At 38.2% G+C, this 20,883-nt stretch overlaps 1 protein-coding gene across 7 annotated transcripts in view; it reads right to left on the bottom strand.

Annotated features, from left to right (window-relative positions):
• Nucleotides 1-20,883, bottom strand: part of SORBS2 (sorbin and SH3 domain containing 2) — a 135,656-nt gene that overhangs the window by 76,019 nt on the left and 38,754 nt on the right. For 5 of the 7 annotated variants that reach the window (XM_027837368.1, XM_027837370.1, XM_027837372.1 and 2 more), the window contains 5 exons: nucleotides 19,948-20,123; nucleotides 12,595-12,661; nucleotides 11,566-11,610; nucleotides 7,024-7,213; nucleotides 3,566-3,680 (listed from right to left, as the gene is read on the bottom strand). In XM_027837368.1, coding sequence (XP_027693169.1) covers nucleotides 3,566-3,680; nucleotides 7,024-7,213; nucleotides 11,566-11,610; nucleotides 12,595-12,661; nucleotides 19,948-20,123 — 593 coding nt within the window. Of the gene's footprint in view, nucleotides 1-3,565; nucleotides 3,681-7,023; nucleotides 7,214-11,565; nucleotides 11,611-12,594; nucleotides 12,662-19,134; nucleotides 19,426-19,947; nucleotides 20,124-20,883 lie in introns of those variants that run through there. The other 2 variants (XM_027837374.1, XM_027837371.1) reach the window with 2 other exon arrangements.

Raw genomic sequence — 20,883 nt, 5'->3', positions numbered from 1 at the left:
TATATATATATATATATATATATATATATATATATACACACACACACATACACACACACACACATATACACATATATATACACACACACACATACACACATGTGTGTATGTATGCGTATGTATATAAATGTATATATAAGCATATATGTGTGTGTGCATGTATATACACACGCACACGTGCGCACACATGCACACACACACACACACACACTCACCTTACAAGCTGATAAAGATAAATTAATGATAGGAAAATGCATATAATTACAGATGCTGTAGTAGCTATCTGATATAGTATATGTAATATACTTCTTAATTTAGTCACAGGGAGCTAAGCAATGCAGTGGATAAAGCTAGACTTGGAGTCAGGAAGACCTAAGTTCAAATCCTGCCTCAGACATTTATTGACCTTTGGGCAAGTCACTTTTCCGCTGTCTGCCTCAATTTCTGCATCTGTAAAAGGGAATCAATATTAGTACCTACCTCCCAGCATTGTACAGATAAATTAAATAACATCTGTAAAGTGCTTGGTAAACTATAAAGGACTATATACATGCTAGCTTTTATTATTGTTATTATATGTCATTTAAAATGTACACAAATTCCTTGTTCTAATTATCATATAAAGGCATGGTAAAATTTTCCATTTCTTTCTGTAAACAAGTGAGATTTGAAAATAAAGCATTCACACAGTTATTATTTTTGTTAGTATTTGTGCTGCATAATATATGAGCAACACTATAGTCATTCTGCAAAGTTACAGTTATCGCAGGGACTCTATGATAATATAATCTCCTAAGAATTGGCAAACAGCATTTAAAAAAATTATGAAGAAAATTCTTTCTATTACCATTTCCACATTCCAAATCCTTCAAAAAAATGGGAAAATTATACCCCCCTTGTTAATATTAACACCTTATTTGTGGACATGTTATATGTATCAGCGTAATTTCTGAAGCACTATGTGCTTCTATGAGAAAAGTACTATGCTAGTCACTGGGGGAGAGACATGGATGTAGAAAACAAGCCCACTCTCATGAAATATCCAGAGGGATAAGACGTCAGCCAGAGAGCTATGAAACACTATTAAATGAGAAGCAAATTATAATGACAAAGAAAGCACTGAGTGCTAGGTGAGGGGGAAGGGAAGCAGTGAATAGGAGGGTGTGGCTCATGGAAAAGGTAGCACATGGATGGCATTTTAAAGGACAGGAAGCCAATGAGTAATTGTGGCTGGGAGGAAATTCCAAAGTGAACAGCATAAACAAAGAAAGGGGTGATATGGGAGCATCAGGCACCTCAGCAGTTCCAGTGGGAGAGATGTTTTGAGGTAAAGGACCCTTCCTGGTGCCATTCAATTTATATGGTAGACATAGCTACCTACTCTGCCCATCTATAAGATCAACTCACCAACACTCCACTCAGTTTACCAATAACATAAAGCAAAAGCCTGATAAAAGGCGAGCATTAGTCCTATTCCACCACACTAGGATAATGAAAAAATCTTGATGCTATTTCAGCATCACATATCTGCATGCATTATTAGAACCATAATTAGTTCAGTTTGAGTGATTCTTATTTTTAACGGAAATTCTTTATTTTGCAAAGCCAAGAGATGGCAACATCTACTTTCCAGCAGAAGGGACAAAATGGTCCAAACCAATTATTCAGTTTTAGCAAACGTAAAGGTCTCTGGACCTCCACTACCCTTTTCCTATTCTGTCTCTAAATCTAATGTGTGCAATTTAAATTTACAATGCAGGCCAATGCACTCATCAGTGCAATTATAATCTGTTCTTAAAATGGTATGGTCCCACAGTTCCTGAAGACAGATTACTTATTTGTTGATGCTTCATAATCCAAGGAGACTAAGAAGTAAAAACATTCTTCAGGCTTTTGTTAGTTTTATTAGACATGCTTTACCGGAACCATACACTCTCAAATACTGAACTCAATCAACAAAAAACTAGGACATATAAGACTCTGGTCTCGAAGCATTTTCAAAACAAATTGTAAAATTTAATAATAATAATAATAATAATTCAAAAACCCCCTGAATTCATAAAACTTTTCTTAGTAAACTCCTTGAAGACAGAGACTGACTCATTTTGCCTCTGCATCCCCGGTACCTAAGACAATAACTTGCACTTAGAAGGTGCTAAATATGTTTGTTTAATTTAATTATATTCAAGGTTTCAATTTTTAAAAAGTCTCCAAATTCACAGATGCCTGAGACTTTTTTTTTTTCTTTTTGCGAGGCAATTGGGAGTAAGGGACTTGCCTAGGGTCACATAGCTAGCACGTGTCAAGTGTCTAGTATAAGACCAGATTTGAACTCAGGTCCTCCTGATTCCAGGGCTGGTGCTCTATCCACTGCACCGCCTAGCTGCCCTTGTGTCTGCGATGTTTTAAAGGTATGACATAAAGTGGAAGGTGTAAATATTTCTGAAAAAGACAAGATGTTGCTTTCAATTCATACTAAGGTATATATAGCATATCAGGTCCTTTCCTCTAAAAGTAGTTTTTGACAGGAGGAAGGAATAGGAATCACACACATATCATATACATAGCAGAGGGTTGGGTAGAAATGATGGACCATTACGGCAGGGTGGGAGAGAACTCCTCTGGGAAGGCAGAATGCGGGCATCAAAGGCAAAAATAATCCTACTTTACAATTTTACCCATAATCTGCTCTGATAAATGGCATTAAGTGGTTCCAAATGTTGGTTTCTTTCTCCTGCCTGTGTTTGCCTGCATCAAGTTAGAGAGAATGTTAAAATAAGGCAAGGTTAAAAATAATTCTGACTCACCAAACTGACAACTAATCAGGAAGCTTTTTGTCTGTGCACACGAAGGGGAAGGATTTGTTAAGAGCTGATAAAAAAAGGCATCTAAGAAATTCACTTCAACAGAGCCAAATAAATGTCGTGAAACAGATGGACAGAAAGGAAGCTACGTTGAGAAAAAGTCAATGCCCATATGACACAATGGATGAAAGAGTGATTTTCACACAATTGGCCCCAGACCCCCAATTCTGGACTGTGGTTCTGAGATCTTTTTTTTTTTTTTTAATCTTCTAGGTATTGCAACTGTTGTAGATCCTGGTTTATTCTCTGCTGCTTTATTCAATTGCTGTTCTACAAGTACAACCCCAGTGAGGCCTCAGTGTACAATCTATCAAGGTTAAGATACACAGTTCATATATGTGTATCTATCTACATATACATACATAGGCATATACATACATGCATACATATGCACACAGTCAGGTTGCTTCTTTCTGAAATAACTCATAAGAGGTAAAATCTACACTTTTTCTCTCATTAATAAATAAATATGGCTTGACAACTGATGCAGATGAAGTTTCTATAAACATGTGGCAAATGAAGAGTCGCACCATTTAAATGTAATTAAGACAAGCTGTTCAAATGACTATGAGATAATGAGGTGATTTTTAACTAATGCAAAAATTAATCATTTTCATGGCAAAAGATGAAAAAGACTTGAAAATTCATGATCTTTTTGGTACCTGGGAAGTCAAAACTAGTGTCTGATATGGAATGCTTACCGGTCTCTCATGCTGAAGAATTGATGACTTCCCAGGTTCATATTCAAAAATACTCCTTGGTTCAGAACGAAATTTTCGTGTGTCCACTTTTCTGTCTGGTGGATCCCAGTCATGCCTAGGAATAAAAAAAAACCCAAAGGACTATATTAAATTAATTCCCTGTGTTCAGTGTAACGGAAGAAGCTCTGTTTAGTAGTCAAAGACATAGTGTATAATTTCAAATTACTGTTAGCGAAGATTCAGAATCATCATATAGAGAGAAAAGTCAACAGAAAAATGCCACATTTATGTTTTCATTCAACAGAAACAATAAAGATTTTCCCCAAGGTCTTTTATTTGGGGTAATATTTTTCTATATTTTTTTTCTTACAAGTATTTTCTACTGCTGAAGCAAAAACCTCCACTCAGAGGTTGCTGAATTGAGTATATTGGAAGGCCCCCTAGGGAACTATGGAGAGAGCTAATCCTTTCACTTTGTGCTTGGGTTTAGAATGAGCATCCATCTGAAAGAGGAAGGCCCTTGGCCTCTGTAAGTTGATGTCAGCTTCCCCTGCCAGCCTGTGATGAGAAGTAACCTAGATGGGAACTGGCATGTACTAAATGCACCTACTAGATTTAATTTGTCCCCCTCAACCCCTTTTGAAAAAAAATAGTTTCCATTTCTATAAAAAATACACAGGTACCACTTAGCTCCATGTAGAAACAAGCTGTGTAAAATTTGAAACCCTTCTCAGGGGTCATATATAAAAACCCAAGTCAAATATGTGTCACTGTGTATGTTACCTAGGAACCATCGGGACCTTTAGCACTGATGAAGACACTTCAAAAGGAAAAAATAATAACATATTTATATAGTGATATGGTCTCTAAAGTATGTTCTCCAAAGAATCTGGTGAGTTAGGTAATACAAGAATTGTTTTTCCCATTTTAGGCATGAGGAAACTGAGGCACTAAGAATTTGAGGTACTTGTCCATGGACACACAGACAGTAGATGAAAGAACTAAGCCTGGAACCCACTTCTCCTAGTCTGAGATCTAGAACTTTTTCCATTGCCCTGGACCTGGGTTCAAATCTCACCTGATACTCCTTACCTGTGGGACCTGAGGAGAGTCCCTTATTCTCTCTGGGTCTCAGTCTCTCTATTAGTTTCCCCAAATGAGGGTGAGGCTGAGGGTTTTGGTGGGGAGGGGTAGAACTGGGTAGACCTGAGGATCTGATCTAGAGCTATGATTTGAGACTTTCACTAATAAAGGGAAGAGGTTCTTAATTAATATGACATAAAAGAAAAAAATACTGGGCACCTAAGTGGCACAGTCAATAGAGCTCTGGGCCTACAGCCAGGAACACTCCTCTTTCTGATTTCAAATCCAGCATCAGACACTTGCTGGCTGTGTGACCCAGGGCAAGTCACTTAAACCTGTTTACCTCAGTTTCCTCATCTGTAAAATGAGCTGGAGAAGGAAATGGCAAACTACTCCTGTATCTTTGCAAAAAGAAACAAACCCAAATGGGATCACAAAGAATCAGACACATGACTGAAATATGACTGAATGACAACAAAAAGAAATAATACCGTACTAGGTAGAAGGAAGGAGGGGAAGAGGGAGGGGAGGAGAGAAGGAGAAGAAAAGCTGGAAGTGAGGAGGGAAGAAAGGCAGCATTTATTAAGTGCCTACTATATGCTAGACATTATTCCCATTTTGCAGTTGAGGAAACCGAAACAGAAAGAGGTTAAGTGACTTGCCCAGGGTCAAAGAAACAGTAAGTATCTGAGGTCAGATTTGAACTCAGGTTTTTCTGACTCCAGGTCCAATGTTATACCAGAATGTTCATTTACTGATTGGGTGACGCTGGACAAAGCCACTCTGAGCTCTAGTTGGTCATCTGAAAAATGGGAATAATAAAAACGCATGTTACCTACATCACAGGAAAGATATTGATAAGAACTACACAGGATAAAGTGCAATCTACACCAGGGTAAGTAGTAACCAAACTTGGATCATTGGGTATTTATTGAATCATGAGTAGTAATGATGATGATGATGATGATATTGACCTTTATATAGAATTTTAGGATTTGCAAAGTACTTTTACAAATGTCATCTCATTTGGTTCCCACTATGACCCTGTGAGGTAGGTATTATTATTCTTAGCTTCACAGAGGGGTTAATTAACTTGCCCAGGGTCACACAGCTGAAGCGTCTGAGGGAGGACTGAAACTCAAGTCTTCCTGATTCCAAGTTTACTTCTCCAGGCACTGACCCACCTGGTTACCTTTAGGTGAGGCACCACTGATGTGTATACACCAAAGTATATCATGGGGTCAAATAAGACACAAACTTCATCTAAGCTACTTACATGTCCTTGTTTGGTTATCCTATTTATGGAAGTCATACAATGCCTACTATGTGCCAGGCACTATGCTAAGTGCTTTGCCATTATCATCTCATTTTATCCTCACAATAACTCTAGGAGATAGGCATTATTATGTTCCTTATTTTATATGTAGTTTTATACTTATGCATTGTTAACATGAGCTCTGTAATGACTACACCAAGCTGTCAGAGGTGCACAGTAACTAGCCAATCACAGCCCCCTCACCTTTCTGATTGGCTAGCTGTTAAGTGACTCTGACAGGTTGGTGTAGTCATTACAGAGCCCACGTTAACAGCATGTATGTGTGTGTCTCTTTCTATATCTCTAATCCTACTTCCGTTAGCATATCCCCAACAATTTCTTATGTGCAAGAAGAAACACAAAATAAATCATCAAGAATATATATGATCAGAAGAGAATCAGGCCCCAAGACTAGATAATGCAGCGAAGCAGTCAACTTGCACCAGTAGAGGGGTTTCCTATACCAATAACAACTCAAGTATAGTCCCTATTTTTATCTCTTTCTCTAAGGATCTTAAAAATTATCATCTTAGTACCAAAGAGGGAAATTTCCATTATTCTTATTCATCATGTGAATTTCAAAAAGGAGAACCAAAGAGATATTTTGTTCAGGTTTCTTTAAAGTCCCGTTCTCAACTGAGGCAGATCTCCCCACAGACCACAGGAGTTTTCTATACCCCATGAGTGTTAAAAGAAGGTTAAATATTTTAAGAAGAATACCCACCTGTTTATACATATATATATACTTACTTTGAGCTAGTAATAGACCTGAACCTGTGGTGAATCAGCAGGAATATAGTGCTTTATTCACTCATATGTGGTGGATAAATAACACTTACTGTAACAATTCACTAAGCTCACCATTAGACAAGTAATCCAAGCTTCTGGGAGAATTGTCTATGTGATCAATAAAGAAACAGATTCAGTTTTGCACACTAACTGATACAATTTTACCACCGCCCTATGTGAAAGGTTAGGGTTCTTTCTTAGCTGGGGCCCCAGGGCCACAGACAGCTTTAGGATACAACTGACCATACTACTTTTTTGGAGAACTCCTTACTTTTCTGTGGAAGACCTGTCTCTGGGCCTAAGTGGTGGAACTGGAGGTGGGATATGTGGAGGAGGCAGAGGAGAAGAGGAATCCTTAAAGGCTTCACCACCATTGTCAGAGAGACTTTTGGAAAGAGGTCTGTATGTTTGCATCTTTGCAGCAGGATGGGACTGAGTCATGTAGGGAGCACTAGGAAGGCCTGTGGGGAAAGAAAATAGAAATGAATTGTAAAAGGTATGCATTTTCACCACTTACAAAACAATCCTCAATAGTGCCAATTACCAAAAATTAGTTATGATAATTACATATATTTTTATATAAATATATAGCAATATACCTAATATAATATATAATTATATATTATAACTATAATAATTATTACACCTAAATATTATAATTGGTAAGGCTCCTCTGATGCCTCCCTGTGACATGGAGCTTGGCAAGGGCAGCAGAAGCTTGCTGACTGACTATATTGAAAGGGTGGGATCCAATAGAGGGGGTTAGCTCAACCTTGAGAGACTGAGGTCTTGAAATGAGGATAGAGAAAAGGGAGAACTCTGAATCTCCCCTCATCATTAGTTATTAACGATCATTTCTCTTATATGCACTGTAAGTTGGTTTAGAAGGCTGGGACAGTGACAGAACCAGCCCAACTGAGTGAGGAGGGTCTGCCCATAAGGGTCATAAATAAGGCAATGGTTTCATTACTGTGGTTAAAAATAGTAATTTAAGGAGGCAAGGAAAGATTACAATCTAAATTGGTGGAAGGAGTACACATAGGCTAAGCTGATGGAGAATAAGTAATTAATAAGGATATGTACATGTATTTATATAGGGGATAGGAACTAGACCTATGATTTTATTGGTAGAGGGAACTCCGGGGTAAGAAACACCTCTATCAATGCAGATTGGTCCTTGTTCTGTAACTTAATGTCTTTGAGAGCTAATTGGTATACTGAGAGGTTAAATGACTTGCCCAGGGTCACACAGTCCCAGTATTGCACCTGGGTCTTACTGATTTAAAGACCAACTCTCTATCCACTAGTCCCTCTGCCTCCTTATTTCTTAAAATTACGGATGTTTTCTTTATATACCTCTTCTTTCCTTAACAAATACAAATTTTATCTGGATACTCTCTCCCCTCTGAATTTCTGTATATTTTAAATTTAGCCACATTTAAATTATTACAGTGTTAAGATATTCTGTGCATCTGTATAAAATGAATATACAATGATATAATTGCTCTAACATTTTATACAGATGCACAGAATACCATAACATCATAATTATTCATATTCACTAATTTAGCATATGAAATAATTTAGAGAGGAGCCAGGATGAAATTCACTTTCATTCAGCAAATCTTTTTAATATAGGGTAAAATGATAAAAGTAAATGTAATGGGAGGTATTTATTTCAAACCTCCATAAACATTTTAGAATCATCTATTTATAGGCAAACATTAATACGCTAATGAAAATGTAATAAATCAATAAGTTGTAGTGTAAGAAACTGTGGTAAGCATGCTGGGTATAAGAACAAAGACGTAAGCTTCCAAGAAGATTCCAGTCTAGTTAGAGAGACAATTAAAGAAAAAAAAAGCCTAATGATACCAAGTCATTTACAGTAAGTACTTGTAAACTGTAGAAATAACATCCATACAGTCGATGAGCATCTATTAAGGACCTAGTGTATACAAGGCACAGTGCTAGACACCTGGAATATAAAGTAGAACCTGCCCTCAAAGAGATTATATTATTTAGGAAAAAAAACATGTATTTAGAAAATTACATAAATATACATATATATGTTATATGTATGTGTGTATGTATGTATGTATACACACACACCAAGTAATTGGTGGTAGGAGTTTTGTTTGGCTTATTGATATGGTTGAGACAATAGGAGAAAGATCATAAATGCTTGTGGATCTATTGTGAGGGCTCCAACCTTTACCCCTTTATGCTAAGGATTCCCTTACAGGCATTTTGGTCCAGTGACAAGAGATATTAACAGGTGTGACTGAAGTTGAGAGGAGGGAGTGAGTAATCACTATGAGTTTGGAGGTGATGAGGTCCAGGCTTCACAAAATAGTACTTGGACTGGGTATGGTTATATGCATTGGAGTCAGATTCTTGGAGGGGAGGACTAAAAGGAATTCCAGGGGGAAAGAAGAGAAAAAGTGAAGAAGCAAATTCTGTACAAAACAAATAAATACTATTGTATGATTGGTTTCTGTAAATCATAGTTTCAGTTTTTAAACATTATTCTTTTTTTTCTTAGTTGCCCACTATTTCTCTCCTTTTTGTTGTTGTTCAGTTGTTTCACATGTCCTGCTCTTTGTGACCCCATTTGGGGTTTTCTTGGCAAAAAGACTGGAGTGATTGCTATTTCCTTTTCCAGCTCATTTTACAGATGAGGTACTGAGGCAAACAGGGTTAAGGGACTTGCTCAGGGTCACATAGCTACTAAGTGTCTGAAGCCAGATTTGAACCCAGGTCTTCCTGACTCCTGGCTTGGTGCTGTATCTACTGCACCACCTAGCTACCCTCTCTCCTTGTAGGCCCCATTTAATTTTATTTAAGATTTCTTCCTGAGACTTTGTGCCATGCCACTATACACACATCCTCTGCTGATAAGAATGCAATATCTCTTGGCAGGGATACCCTGGATAGGACTTAGCTGTAGTGCTCCTGAGTTACAGAAGGAAAGAAGCAGAACATGCATTCCCCTGGAAGATTTCTGGTATGAAGCATAACCCCTAACTATTCCCTCTGAACAAGCTTCTGCAACAAATAGGATGGTGTGTATTGAGCACTGAACTTGGAGTCAGAAAGCCCTGGGTATGAATCTTGCCTCAGACATTTATTACCTGTATGACCCTGGGTAAGTCCCTTAACTTGCCTCAGTTCCCTCACCTGTAGAAAGAAGTTAGACTACATGGTTTCTGAGGTCCTGCCCAGTTCTACCTCTATAATCTTATGATCCTGAGCATACAGAACAGTAATGATGTGTGTCCTGTGGCTCCATTTCTCTCTGCAGGCATATTTGTTGTTGAGTTGGTTCACTTGTGTCTGACTCTTTGCAATCCCATTTGGGGTTTTGTTGGCAAACATGCTAGAGTGGTTTGCTGTTTCCTTCTCTAGCTCATTTTACAGTGAGCAAATTAAGGCAAACAGGGTTAAGTGATTTGCCCAGCATCACACAGCTAATGAGTGTCTGAGGCTGGATTTGAACCCAGGAAGATGGGTCATCCTGACTCAAGGGCTGGCATCTTATTCACTGGACCACCTACCTGCCCTGCAAGTATTTAACCCATTATAAATAATATAAATTCAGCATGAAAATAAAATTAAGGAACTGAAAAAGACTTTTCTACTCTTTTCAAATGAGAAATACATGTTCCTCACACCCAGGGTCAACCAAGTTCATTATATTGGCCAAAAGAGGCACCATTCTCAGTGCAATAAACACCTGTTGAGCATCTGCTAGGTCTGCAGTATTGTGCTTGGCACGGAGAGAGAAAAGAAAAAGTCTCTGCCCTCAAGAAGTTTGTTGTCTGGCAGGAGATATGAGACCCGGACACAAAAACCTGACTAAACATGAGAAGTGCATCAAAGATTGTCTATCTTTGATATAGAAGGAGCTGAGAAGAGGGAGAGACACCTTGGCCTTGGGAGCTGGTGGGTAGGAGGCATCATGGCCTTGTTTCAATTAAGCTGAAAAAGAAAATGGGAGTCGGGTGGATAAAGGTTGCTATCGAGGCTGGGGCCAAAGAAAACCTATTTAGGGACCTTCTCAAGAAAGCAGATTGCTTAATAAAATATAAAGGAAGAGTTCTCCAGGCAGCATTCTTAGGAAAAATTCTGGCAAGTATGAGTCACAAGTGATACCAGCAAAATGGGATTTCTTTTTAATGAATGGCTGCATTTGGAAGAAAGCATGAAAAAGGTCACAATACACTCTGTTTGACTTGTCCTCACAAAGTATATCTAAAGAACATTCTGAAATCCTGTTCACCCTCTTTCCGGATTGGAGAGCTTTATCTTCTGTACCCCGATGACACTGCATTCATTCACATGATCCTTCATACTTTAGATAAACACTGCTGAACAGTATAAACCAACAGTGAGAATAAATGAGGTACCCGAGAAATAACCTGATTTTCATGAAAAAAAGGTTAATTCTTTTGTTGTGTTTTCATTAAGAAGCATATGTAAGGCATTATTTTCCCCCACCCCTAGAATTAAAGTCAAGCAGAATAATAAAAAAGTATATCAGGAATTAAGAAACAAAAAAGGCAGGAAATTATATGGGTTTTTTTTTAAACTAAGCCTCATTGAAACTAACAAAACATTCTTCAAAAATGAAGAAACAAGCTGGTGCAGCTAAGTGGCACAGTGGATAGAGCACTGGCCCTGAAGTCAGGAGGACCTGAGTTCAAATCTGGCCTCAGACCAAACACTTGACACTTACTGTGTGACCCTGGGCAAGTCACTTAACCCCAATTGCCTAAAAGCAAACAAAAAAAAATGAAGAAACAAGTCTTACCTGCATTATATGTATACGGAGTGTGATACATGTCTGCATCATCATCTGGAAAACAAGACAGAAATGTTATGGCAGCATAGTACCTCTCTCACTGAGGCTACTGGTCTTTAATAATAATAACATGCATTTCTATATCTTAAGGTTTTCAAAGTGCTTTGTGCATAACAACCCCGTGAGTTGTATAGTGCAAGCAGGATCATCCCCATTTTACAGTTTGGGAAAGAGAGACTGAGAAATTTAAAGCATTTGCCCATGATCATGTAACTAGTGTCTGAGACAGGAATCAAACTCATGTTTCTGGATTCCACATCTAGCACTCATCTGCTACCCATCCTGCCTGTCAAATAGAAATATGAGGCAACAGTAGGAATATGGTGCCCTACTTTTTAAAGCCTCTCTTTTCTGTTTCAAAGCTATACCATCTCAGTTTTAGGCATCAGGTAGGTGTTTACTCTACATGGTTTATTGGTCTTATCTTTCCTCTTCATTACAACGTCTCTCTCTCTCACTCATTCCCATTCTGGACGCTGTTTTCCTCCTTTTAAGGGCCTTCAAGATACCCTAGCAGCAGCAGCAGCAGAAGCAGACAGCTTTAAACTATACTCTGTCCCGCAAGTTCTCATAAAAAGGAACAGTTTTAAAGCTGATTCATTAAAAGCTAGTGAGATTTATGATTTAGGACACAGAATGATGCTCTGGATGAGCAGTTTGGGATCACCACAATCAAAGTCAATATGTGGGAACTGCATACCTAGGGGTTTGGGGCTCCTATCACAAGAGGAATGCGGGAATTAGGAGGGTCCTAGAGGAAAAAAAAACTGCAAAAAAAATTTCCTATCTTGCCCAAGTGAAACATGTTTTCCCTAAAAGCACTAGGAATTGTGGATAGTAGAAAGGTTGATTGGAGTTAGAGAATATAGATTCAAATTCTGTCAACCACTTACTACTTATGTGTCCATAGGCAAGATACTTGCCTCAGTTTACTCTGTAAAGTGAGGGTAGGGGGCTAGATTGCTAAAGCAAACATACCAGGTTTGTGAACCATATGGATTTGCTTGAACATAGTCTTGTACCAGTCCTTTGGTCTGTCAACTGTCTGTAAAACACAATTTTCAATATTTAAGTCTGGGGCCGTAGGATCAAAGATGATATGACATACAAATAATCAAAGTACATTCACCCTCAACATTCTGATTTTGTCTTTCATCCCTTTTGTTAGCAGAAATAGCTCTGACATACAGTCCCATTTGGTTGGACCCTCCAATGATAACTGATCAGTTCTTTCATGCAGCCACATGATCTAGCTTTTTGTAAATGTGATCCTTCCTCTCAAGTCATAGGTCAATTAGGCACCATTTTATGATGTGTACATGCTACAGTTCTTACCATAACTGAGTCTGGCTCACGTAAACAAAAATATTTATAGCAGGTCTTTTTGTGGTGACAAACAATTGAAAATTAAGGGGATGCCCATCAACTGGGGAATGGCTGAACAAGTTGTGGTATATGAATGTAATGGAATACTATTGTTTCAAAAGAAATGGTGAGCAGGCAGATTTCAGAAAAACCTGGAAAGACTTACATGATCTGATGCTGAGTGAAGTGAGTCTAACCAGGAGAACATTGTACACAGTAACAGCAACACTGTGCGATGACCAGCTTTGTTAGATTTAGCTCTTCTGAGCAATGTCTAAGACAATTCCAAAACTCTCATGATGGAAAATGCTATCCATATCCAGAGAAAGAACTGTGGAGTCTGAATGTAGATCAAAGCATACTATTTTCTCTTTTTTTTTGTTGTTTTTTATTTTCTTTCTCATGGTTTTTCCCTTTTGTTCTGATTCTTCTTTCACAACATGACTAACATAGAAATATGTTTAATATGATCATGCATGTGTGGCCTATATCAGATTGCATGCCATCTTGTGGAGGGGGGAAAATTTAGAACTCGAAATCTTATAAAAGTGAATGTTGAAAACTAAAAATAAATTAATTAATTTTTTAAAAAACTGAGTCTGGACCTAAGGGTTTCACTAGCAACATGAACGGAGATCTATTTCATGTAAACTGTTAGTTCCCCCCCCCCCCAAAATGAAACAATCCTTGAGACTTAATTTGTCCAAGGCTCCAAATGACCATTGACATAGTTTTAGGTTAACTAAGGTATAAAAAACCCAGAGCAGAATGGATTTGGGAATTCCTGCTGCTGACCAACAATGTGCCTCCCTATAGAGGCAAGGGGACCTGTACTTGGCTGAATGAATGCTGGGTCCTTGCTGAATATCCTTTCCACTTTACTTTTAGGTAAATGGCTGTTAAGTAAATTTATTTTATTAAAAAAAAATAAAAAAAATTTAAACAAAAGTGAGTCTGGGGAGGACAAACTGATAACTGCACTCCTACAAGGACGGTATGAACCAATAAGAACAGATTTCTGCCCATAAATCATTTATAGCAGGACATTTATTGCGCACTACCTCAGGTCAGGGAACTGTCTTCAGAGTTAAATAATGCCCACTTTTTAACCATTATGCTGCCCTGCAAACATGGAGGAGTGGGGCAGGGTGGGGGTGGGGTCTAAACTATCTCAGCTATGGGAAGCCTTGCCTTCAGCACACTATCTAAGTAGGCATTAAAAAAAAAAAAACACCACTGCCAATACTTTTAAACATAAATTGCTGTTGAGTTTTTAGCCTAAGACTGTTGAAAGCAAGGGTCTAACTCATTTTATTCATCTTTGTAGCTTCCTCAGCTCCTAAAAGAAACCCTTTATGTTTGGGGCTAATTAAATACAATTGTTGAAGGAATAGACATAGGATATTGCAGTCATATGTCTGTGAGAATCATCCATGTAGTTTGGTAACCGAGAATAAAGATAATGAATTAAAAAGCCATAAAACTAGGCTAACTCTAGTTAACCTAGAGTTCAAAATATATGTTCAAAAATATATCTTTTTCTCAGTTTATGTGAATCTAAGAGACAACAGACATGTGATTTACCTAAGTTCTGTCATTTTCTATGTGACCTTGTATAAGTGATTTCATTTCTCTGGGCTCAGTTTCATCATATGTCAAAGAAAATTAATTGGATTAGATGATTTGGTCTCTAAGAGTACTTCAAACTCTCACATCCTAGGGGTTCTAAGACTCCCAGGATGTATGTGGACATTAAGGATCATATGCCTAACCATCTGTGTAGCTGGCCAAGTCCTGATTCGTGTTAAACTCTTACCATGATAAATGAGTGAAAGATAGTTTTATTAAATGAGTTGTTAGCCAAATGATGGTAACCCCAGGGAAAAATGAGGGTGAAAGTGATGTCAAGGATCAGGGGTTTCTCCTGATACCTTTTTTATGTCATAGACCCTTTTGGCAATCTGGCAAAGGCTCTGGACACCTTCTCAGAATAATGTTTTTAAATGTACATAAAAAAATACCTTGGATTAAAAAAGAAACTAATCACTTTGGAATATAGTTATAAAAACATTTTGAAAAGCAAGTTCAAAGATCCCTGTAAAGGTTTAGCTATTACTTCGTAGATCCATACAAAATCATAGGTCACATGCCTTTAAGTATATATTAATTGGTCCTAAGATAATGTTTTTCTTTGTCATTTTATTTACATGTTTGATATTATGTAACATACGGATCAAGGGGAACCTTGTGCTTAAAAAGTTTCCTGAATGATTTGTGGTCATACTTTATTGTAACAAGGAGGCCCAAGAAACGATTCACAACCCTGTATATGGAAAAGAATCTTGCCAGACAGGGATTTCTTCACTTTTCTGGAGGGCATACATCAGACAAGATCGAACAGCTCCTCAGCCTGGTAGCTTTATATGGTGAGCACAGGCAGGCCAGAAAAAGCTGTCAGCTGGCAAAGGGAAATCTGAGCCTCCAGACCTTTTGTGGAGTTGGGAAAGACCTCTGTTCCTTTCTGAAAGGTTCTCTTAATTTTCCTCTGAACATAGTGCTCTGCACATGATAGGCATCTAACAAGTGCTTGTTGAATTGAATTTTCAAAACCCTTTTTATGCTGCTGTTACTGTGAAGGAGTGCATTAGGTGCGATAGTAAAATGAACAAAACAAAGAAGAGGGATTTTACTTCTCTATACTTTAAAAATGTAAGAACTGTCAAAAATGTTTCAGAGGAATGCTCTATCTGGTAATATATAATATCTGTCATCTATCTGTCTATCTGTCTGTCTGTCTATCTAGATAAACAGGTATCTAGAAATAGATATATTCATTATCAGATACAGCATATATTCTCTCTCTCTACATATATATGTATATATATACTCTAAATATATATATATATATATAGATAGATAGATAGATAGATAGATAGATAGATAGATATCTATTTGTCTATCTGTCCATGATTTTCTATCAGGAAAAGTGTTATAAACATGAGGCAGTTACATTTTAATATTATTAAACTGCTCTAAGGTTCAGAGTTTCACATTAGCATAACCTATAAACTTTCCATCAATAACAGGAAATGTTGTTTTGTGCACTCATGCTCCTGTATGCATATGGTGCATACTCATGTGCAAACGCATACCCATACATAATTTCTCTGGCTAACTTTCCCACCCAACCCATCCTCCAATATATTCTGGCTTATTTTTGTTTCCCTCCAAGCTTTGAAAACTGTCTAGCAATTGCTATATTCAAGCTGACGTTAGAAAAGGTCTGCATTTAAAAAAAAAAATTTGTTTGCTTTGAAAAATAATGTGAAGCAAATCCCCTGATACTTGCAGCCAAATGGAGCTTCAATCACATCATCTCATGTAATCTCAGTCCTAGGAATTCTTTTTTCTCCCCCTGTGGTCAAGGCCCAGGCAAAGCATCCTGGGGCTCATGAAAAAAAAAATAAAAAGCTCTTTTTCTTCAGTTAAAATTACTGAAATGTTCTTTCAGCTTCATATTCAAGAGGCTTTGAAGTTTTGAGTGGGTTTACAGAAAACTGTTTTCTCAGGGTAATTAATTCCACAAACATTATTAAGTGGCTGCTCTGGCCAAGACAATACATCAGTCACTGGGGGAAATACAAAGATGACAATAGGGACCATATGCTGCCTTCCAACCAAAGTGTAGCTTCATCATCTCATCTGGTCCTCAGAGCAGCCCTTTTGAGGTAGTTAATATCCCCATTTCATAGATGTGGATACTGAGGCCCCACAGATAAGTGATGTGCTCAAGGTCACACAGTAAATTCCAGAGCTTGGATTGGGATCCAGGTCTTCTCGCTCTAATTGCAGAGGCATATTTTGTCCAGGATTGTGTTGGTGATTGATGTCAAGTAGCTAATGTGAAGAATCTGAGGTTAATAACCTTTGGTTCCTAAATGGATGGCCTTGGGAGGCAACTGAAAAGATGAAAAATGCATTTTTTAAAAAGCATTCGCTGGCTCAGATGAAGCATGACTGAACATTGAGCAAGAAAGCTATACTTACACATCCTCCCTAGGATTGTGACTCAGGTTTGGAAACAGATGTAAAAGAGAAAAGATTTCCAATGTTCTGTGATGCTTTTAACTCCTTCCTTAAAGCAGGGATAATTTCCAAGGCCCATGATAAAGTATGTAAAGAATAATGGCTCCTTATTCTTGTACGGATAGTACTTTATAATTTACAAAGTGCTTCTATATTTACTATCTCATATAATATTCTCAAGCCCCTGGTGCTGGATGAGGTGAGTACTGAAAACATTCCCAGCGAGATAAGTAGTTGGCACAGTGGATAGAGCGCCAGGCTAAGAGTCAGGAACACCTGAATTCAGATCTGGCCTCAGACACTTACTAGCTCTGTGACCTTTGGCAAGGCACTTACCTACTGTCTGCCTCAGTTTCCTTAACTATAAAATGGGGATAATAACAGCATCAATTTTGCCAGGTTGTTGTGAAAATCAAATAAGATATTTGTGAACTACATAATACAATGCCTTGCATAAAGTATATAAATGCTTATTGCTTTCACAATCCCCATGGACAGATGAGAAAACTGAGGGCTTGGACAGTTTAAATGACTTGTCTAAGGCTATACTACTTAAAGTGGTCGAGCTGGTCACAGAGGCCAGGACATCTGACTCATCAGTGTTTCTTCCAAAACACCATGCAAAAAATAGTTCTTGCAATTTGGACCTAGGCATTCTACATTTCCATGGTGAAGAAAGAGAGGCAGTATGGCCTAAAGGATAGCGTTAGTCTACTTGAGATCAAGTCTGGCCTCTGACACCCACTAGCTGTGAGACCCTGGATGAGTCACTTAACCACCCAAGACAACACTCTAAGACTACAAATTTCAGAGAACACAACATTCTGCATTGGTGGCAGAGGGGTGGGGGGTGGGGAGGAGTTCTTCACTGGAGAATCCTCTATACTGATGAACTCATAGGTCAGTCCCTATCCCTATTATGAAGAAAGGCAAATTCTGATCTCTGAGCTGATTAGTGAAAAGGGAGGGAAAATGTATGCTATAAATTATAGCTCTGACAATCTATAGACAAGAGGACGAATTGCTTTCTACTTTTCAGAATATTCTATGCTAATCTATGCAGACTTAATACCACTGCATTCTTAGTTAAACATCCACAATATTCTAGACTTTAGTTTTTAAAAGCTAAACAGGAAAGATGTGGAGCTCTTGATATAAGGACATAAAGCAGACACAGTGCTATCTATCGTACCAACTTTTATTCATTTTAAATGTAGATGGAGACAAATCTGTTCCCATAAATGCATTGAGCTCAGTTTTTCTGAACAGAAATTGATTGCTATTAAGATCCAGGAACATCTAAATGTATCTACACTCACCCTTCACAGGTGTCAATCAGAATCAATGACCTGCATGCACTAGTGAATGTGTCATTGGAATTTGTTACTCTCTTCTAATAGCACTATTTACATGCAGTGTTAGACACTTAGAGACATAAAGATATGTGAATATGGGTGCACACACACATAGGTGTGTATTTATGTGTAGCTATCTATACTTATAGATCATCTACCCATGTATAAAGTTACATGAAGAAAGCATGCCGTCCTTATCAATCTGACATTTCAGTCAGTCCCTAAACCTCTTTTTTTTCCCTGTCATCTCATTAATACAGAGACACGTCAGTTCCAATATAGGTAACTGATGATTACAACATGAGGCTTAGAAAACAGACCTACAATCAAAGAAATATATTATTTGAAAAGACTGCTCAAACTTAACCAAGAGATTTGAAGATTTACTTGTAGATTAAAAATCTGTAGCATTTCTATCTAAAGATTCCATCAAAAAGTGCTCTCTCTGTATACATTGAATTTTCACACAATAAAGACCCATAAAAGAGAGAATAAAAACCAGATAGTGTGCTGTTATTGAGGATGCTCCAATCTTATCACTGTTATTTTTTCTGCTTATCTATCCCATTCCTTAACTCCATCTATTCCTTTTCTAGGAATGGTCTGCGTTCCCACAAACCAGCTCTGGCACCCCCATGACCCTAGATGTTGGTGCTGGCAGGCACAGTGCGTATAAGAACTGCTCCAGGCCTGCCCCTCCCCCCAATTTCACCTGTAGAGGTGTTGCGGCTCTCATCCTGGCTGTCATTAGGGTCTCCTCTCTCCAGGTAGCACCAAACTTTCTGTCCAGATGGACTTTGTAAGCAAGGAACTGCCTTCCACAGTTACCCCTGCTGCTGCTGCTGAGACCAGCCAGAAGAACCCAACAGCCTTGAACAAGGAGTCACTGGAGTTTAAAGAATTAAAAAAAAAAAAGTACCAAACACATTCCTCATCATCTTCAGAGAGCTCTCAGCTGTGATTGTGAAGGGGGGTGGAGCCAGGAGAATGGTGTCTACCAAAATGTGTCTATTATTGCAGTTGGAGGTTCCTCATTGCTAACAATAAAACGTCACTATCTCCCTTCCCACCCCTTTAGCTCACAAAAATACCAGCTCCCAGCAGACGCCTCCTCCCACCCAGGGTTACACACATCCATTTCAAGAAACAAATCTCTTGGCTTCTCAGCAAGGCACATGGGAATAAAATTGAACTAAAGCATTCCTGCATTCCTGGTTCTTCCATTTTTTCTCGGCAGTCCTAAAGCTCATTAGTGAAAAGGGAGGGAAAATGTATGCTATAAATTATAGCTCTGACAAGTACATAATGAGAAAGAAAAAGTTGAAGCTGTCCAATTATTGCCAATCAACATTTCCCTCCTGCCACATGCGGCATCGTATTCAAGAGCACACAGATTTTACACAGTGTATTCCCCCATTATATAAGAGCATAAGAATGCAAAAAAAAAATAAACCCGCTATTCACAATTGCTTCTTTGTGAGGGTCTATTCACAATGACGGAGAGGCAAATTCCAGCCTTTCTTACCGTTCTAATTGCTGTAGGGATTCCAGACTCATCTACTGGCCCGATGCCTGCATAGTGGGGGGCTTTAATCACCGTCACTTTCTTCTCTTCCTCTGAAGATCTGTAGAGGGGTATCGTACTGCTGGCAGAGCTACCATCCAGAGAATGGGCATGCTGGGAATATGTGTCTGTGGACTCTGTGGAAATAATTTAATGGAATGATATAGTTGATAAATACTGCAAAAAAAGATAGCTATGTATGGATACACATATTTAAGATATGGACTAGCAGAATAAAACATGAAGCTACAGAAGAGCATTCAATGATACCATGTTTTTAAGGTAGGTCAGTATTTCCATCACTATCGTCTATATTTCACTGATTTTTCGTTTGGAGACAAGCCTTTATTAAGAGGAAGATCAATGATATTTGTTGAATATACCCTCTTCCATTTCCATCTATGATAAGGCTGTTTCCTATGGCTGAATGCTCCCCTCTTTCACAATTAACCTATTAAATTCCTATGCATTGGTGAGGGACCCGCTTAAATGCCACCCGCTCCAAGAAGCTTTTCTTCAGTCCTTAGTTAGATAAAGATCTTCTTTCACCCTTAGATCTTGAAAAGAATTATTTCCTGCGAATTCCCTAACTATCAAATTCAAATAGAAATGGGGGTCACAAATCTGTACATAAGGATCCCACATCCTGACTTAGTTCTAAAACGTAATGTTCTCTTTGTTTTGTTCTCTTTGTTTTTATTTTGTTAAGCATTTCCCAATTATATTCAGGCAGCACTCAGGAGTTCCAGCAGAGCATTTACACCTCTGCTCTGATCCACTCAGCGTACAATTTTGTGCTTTTTATCCATCTGTGTTTCTATCTTATTGCCCTACTAGGCCATCATCCCCTTGAAAGTACAACTCTGTCTTACCTAAACTTTCGGTCTCCCTTAGCAC

This window comes from Vombatus ursinus, unplaced genomic scaffold, assembly GCF_900497805.2.
Source record: "Vombatus ursinus unplaced genomic scaffold, bare-nosed wombat genome assembly UNPS02014821.1, whole genome shotgun sequence".
NCBI lineage: Eukaryota > Metazoa > Chordata > Mammalia > Diprotodontia > Vombatidae > Vombatus > Vombatus ursinus.
The sequence above is the reverse complement of the archived record's forward strand: the minus strand, read 5'-3'. Positions and strand labels throughout refer to the sequence as shown.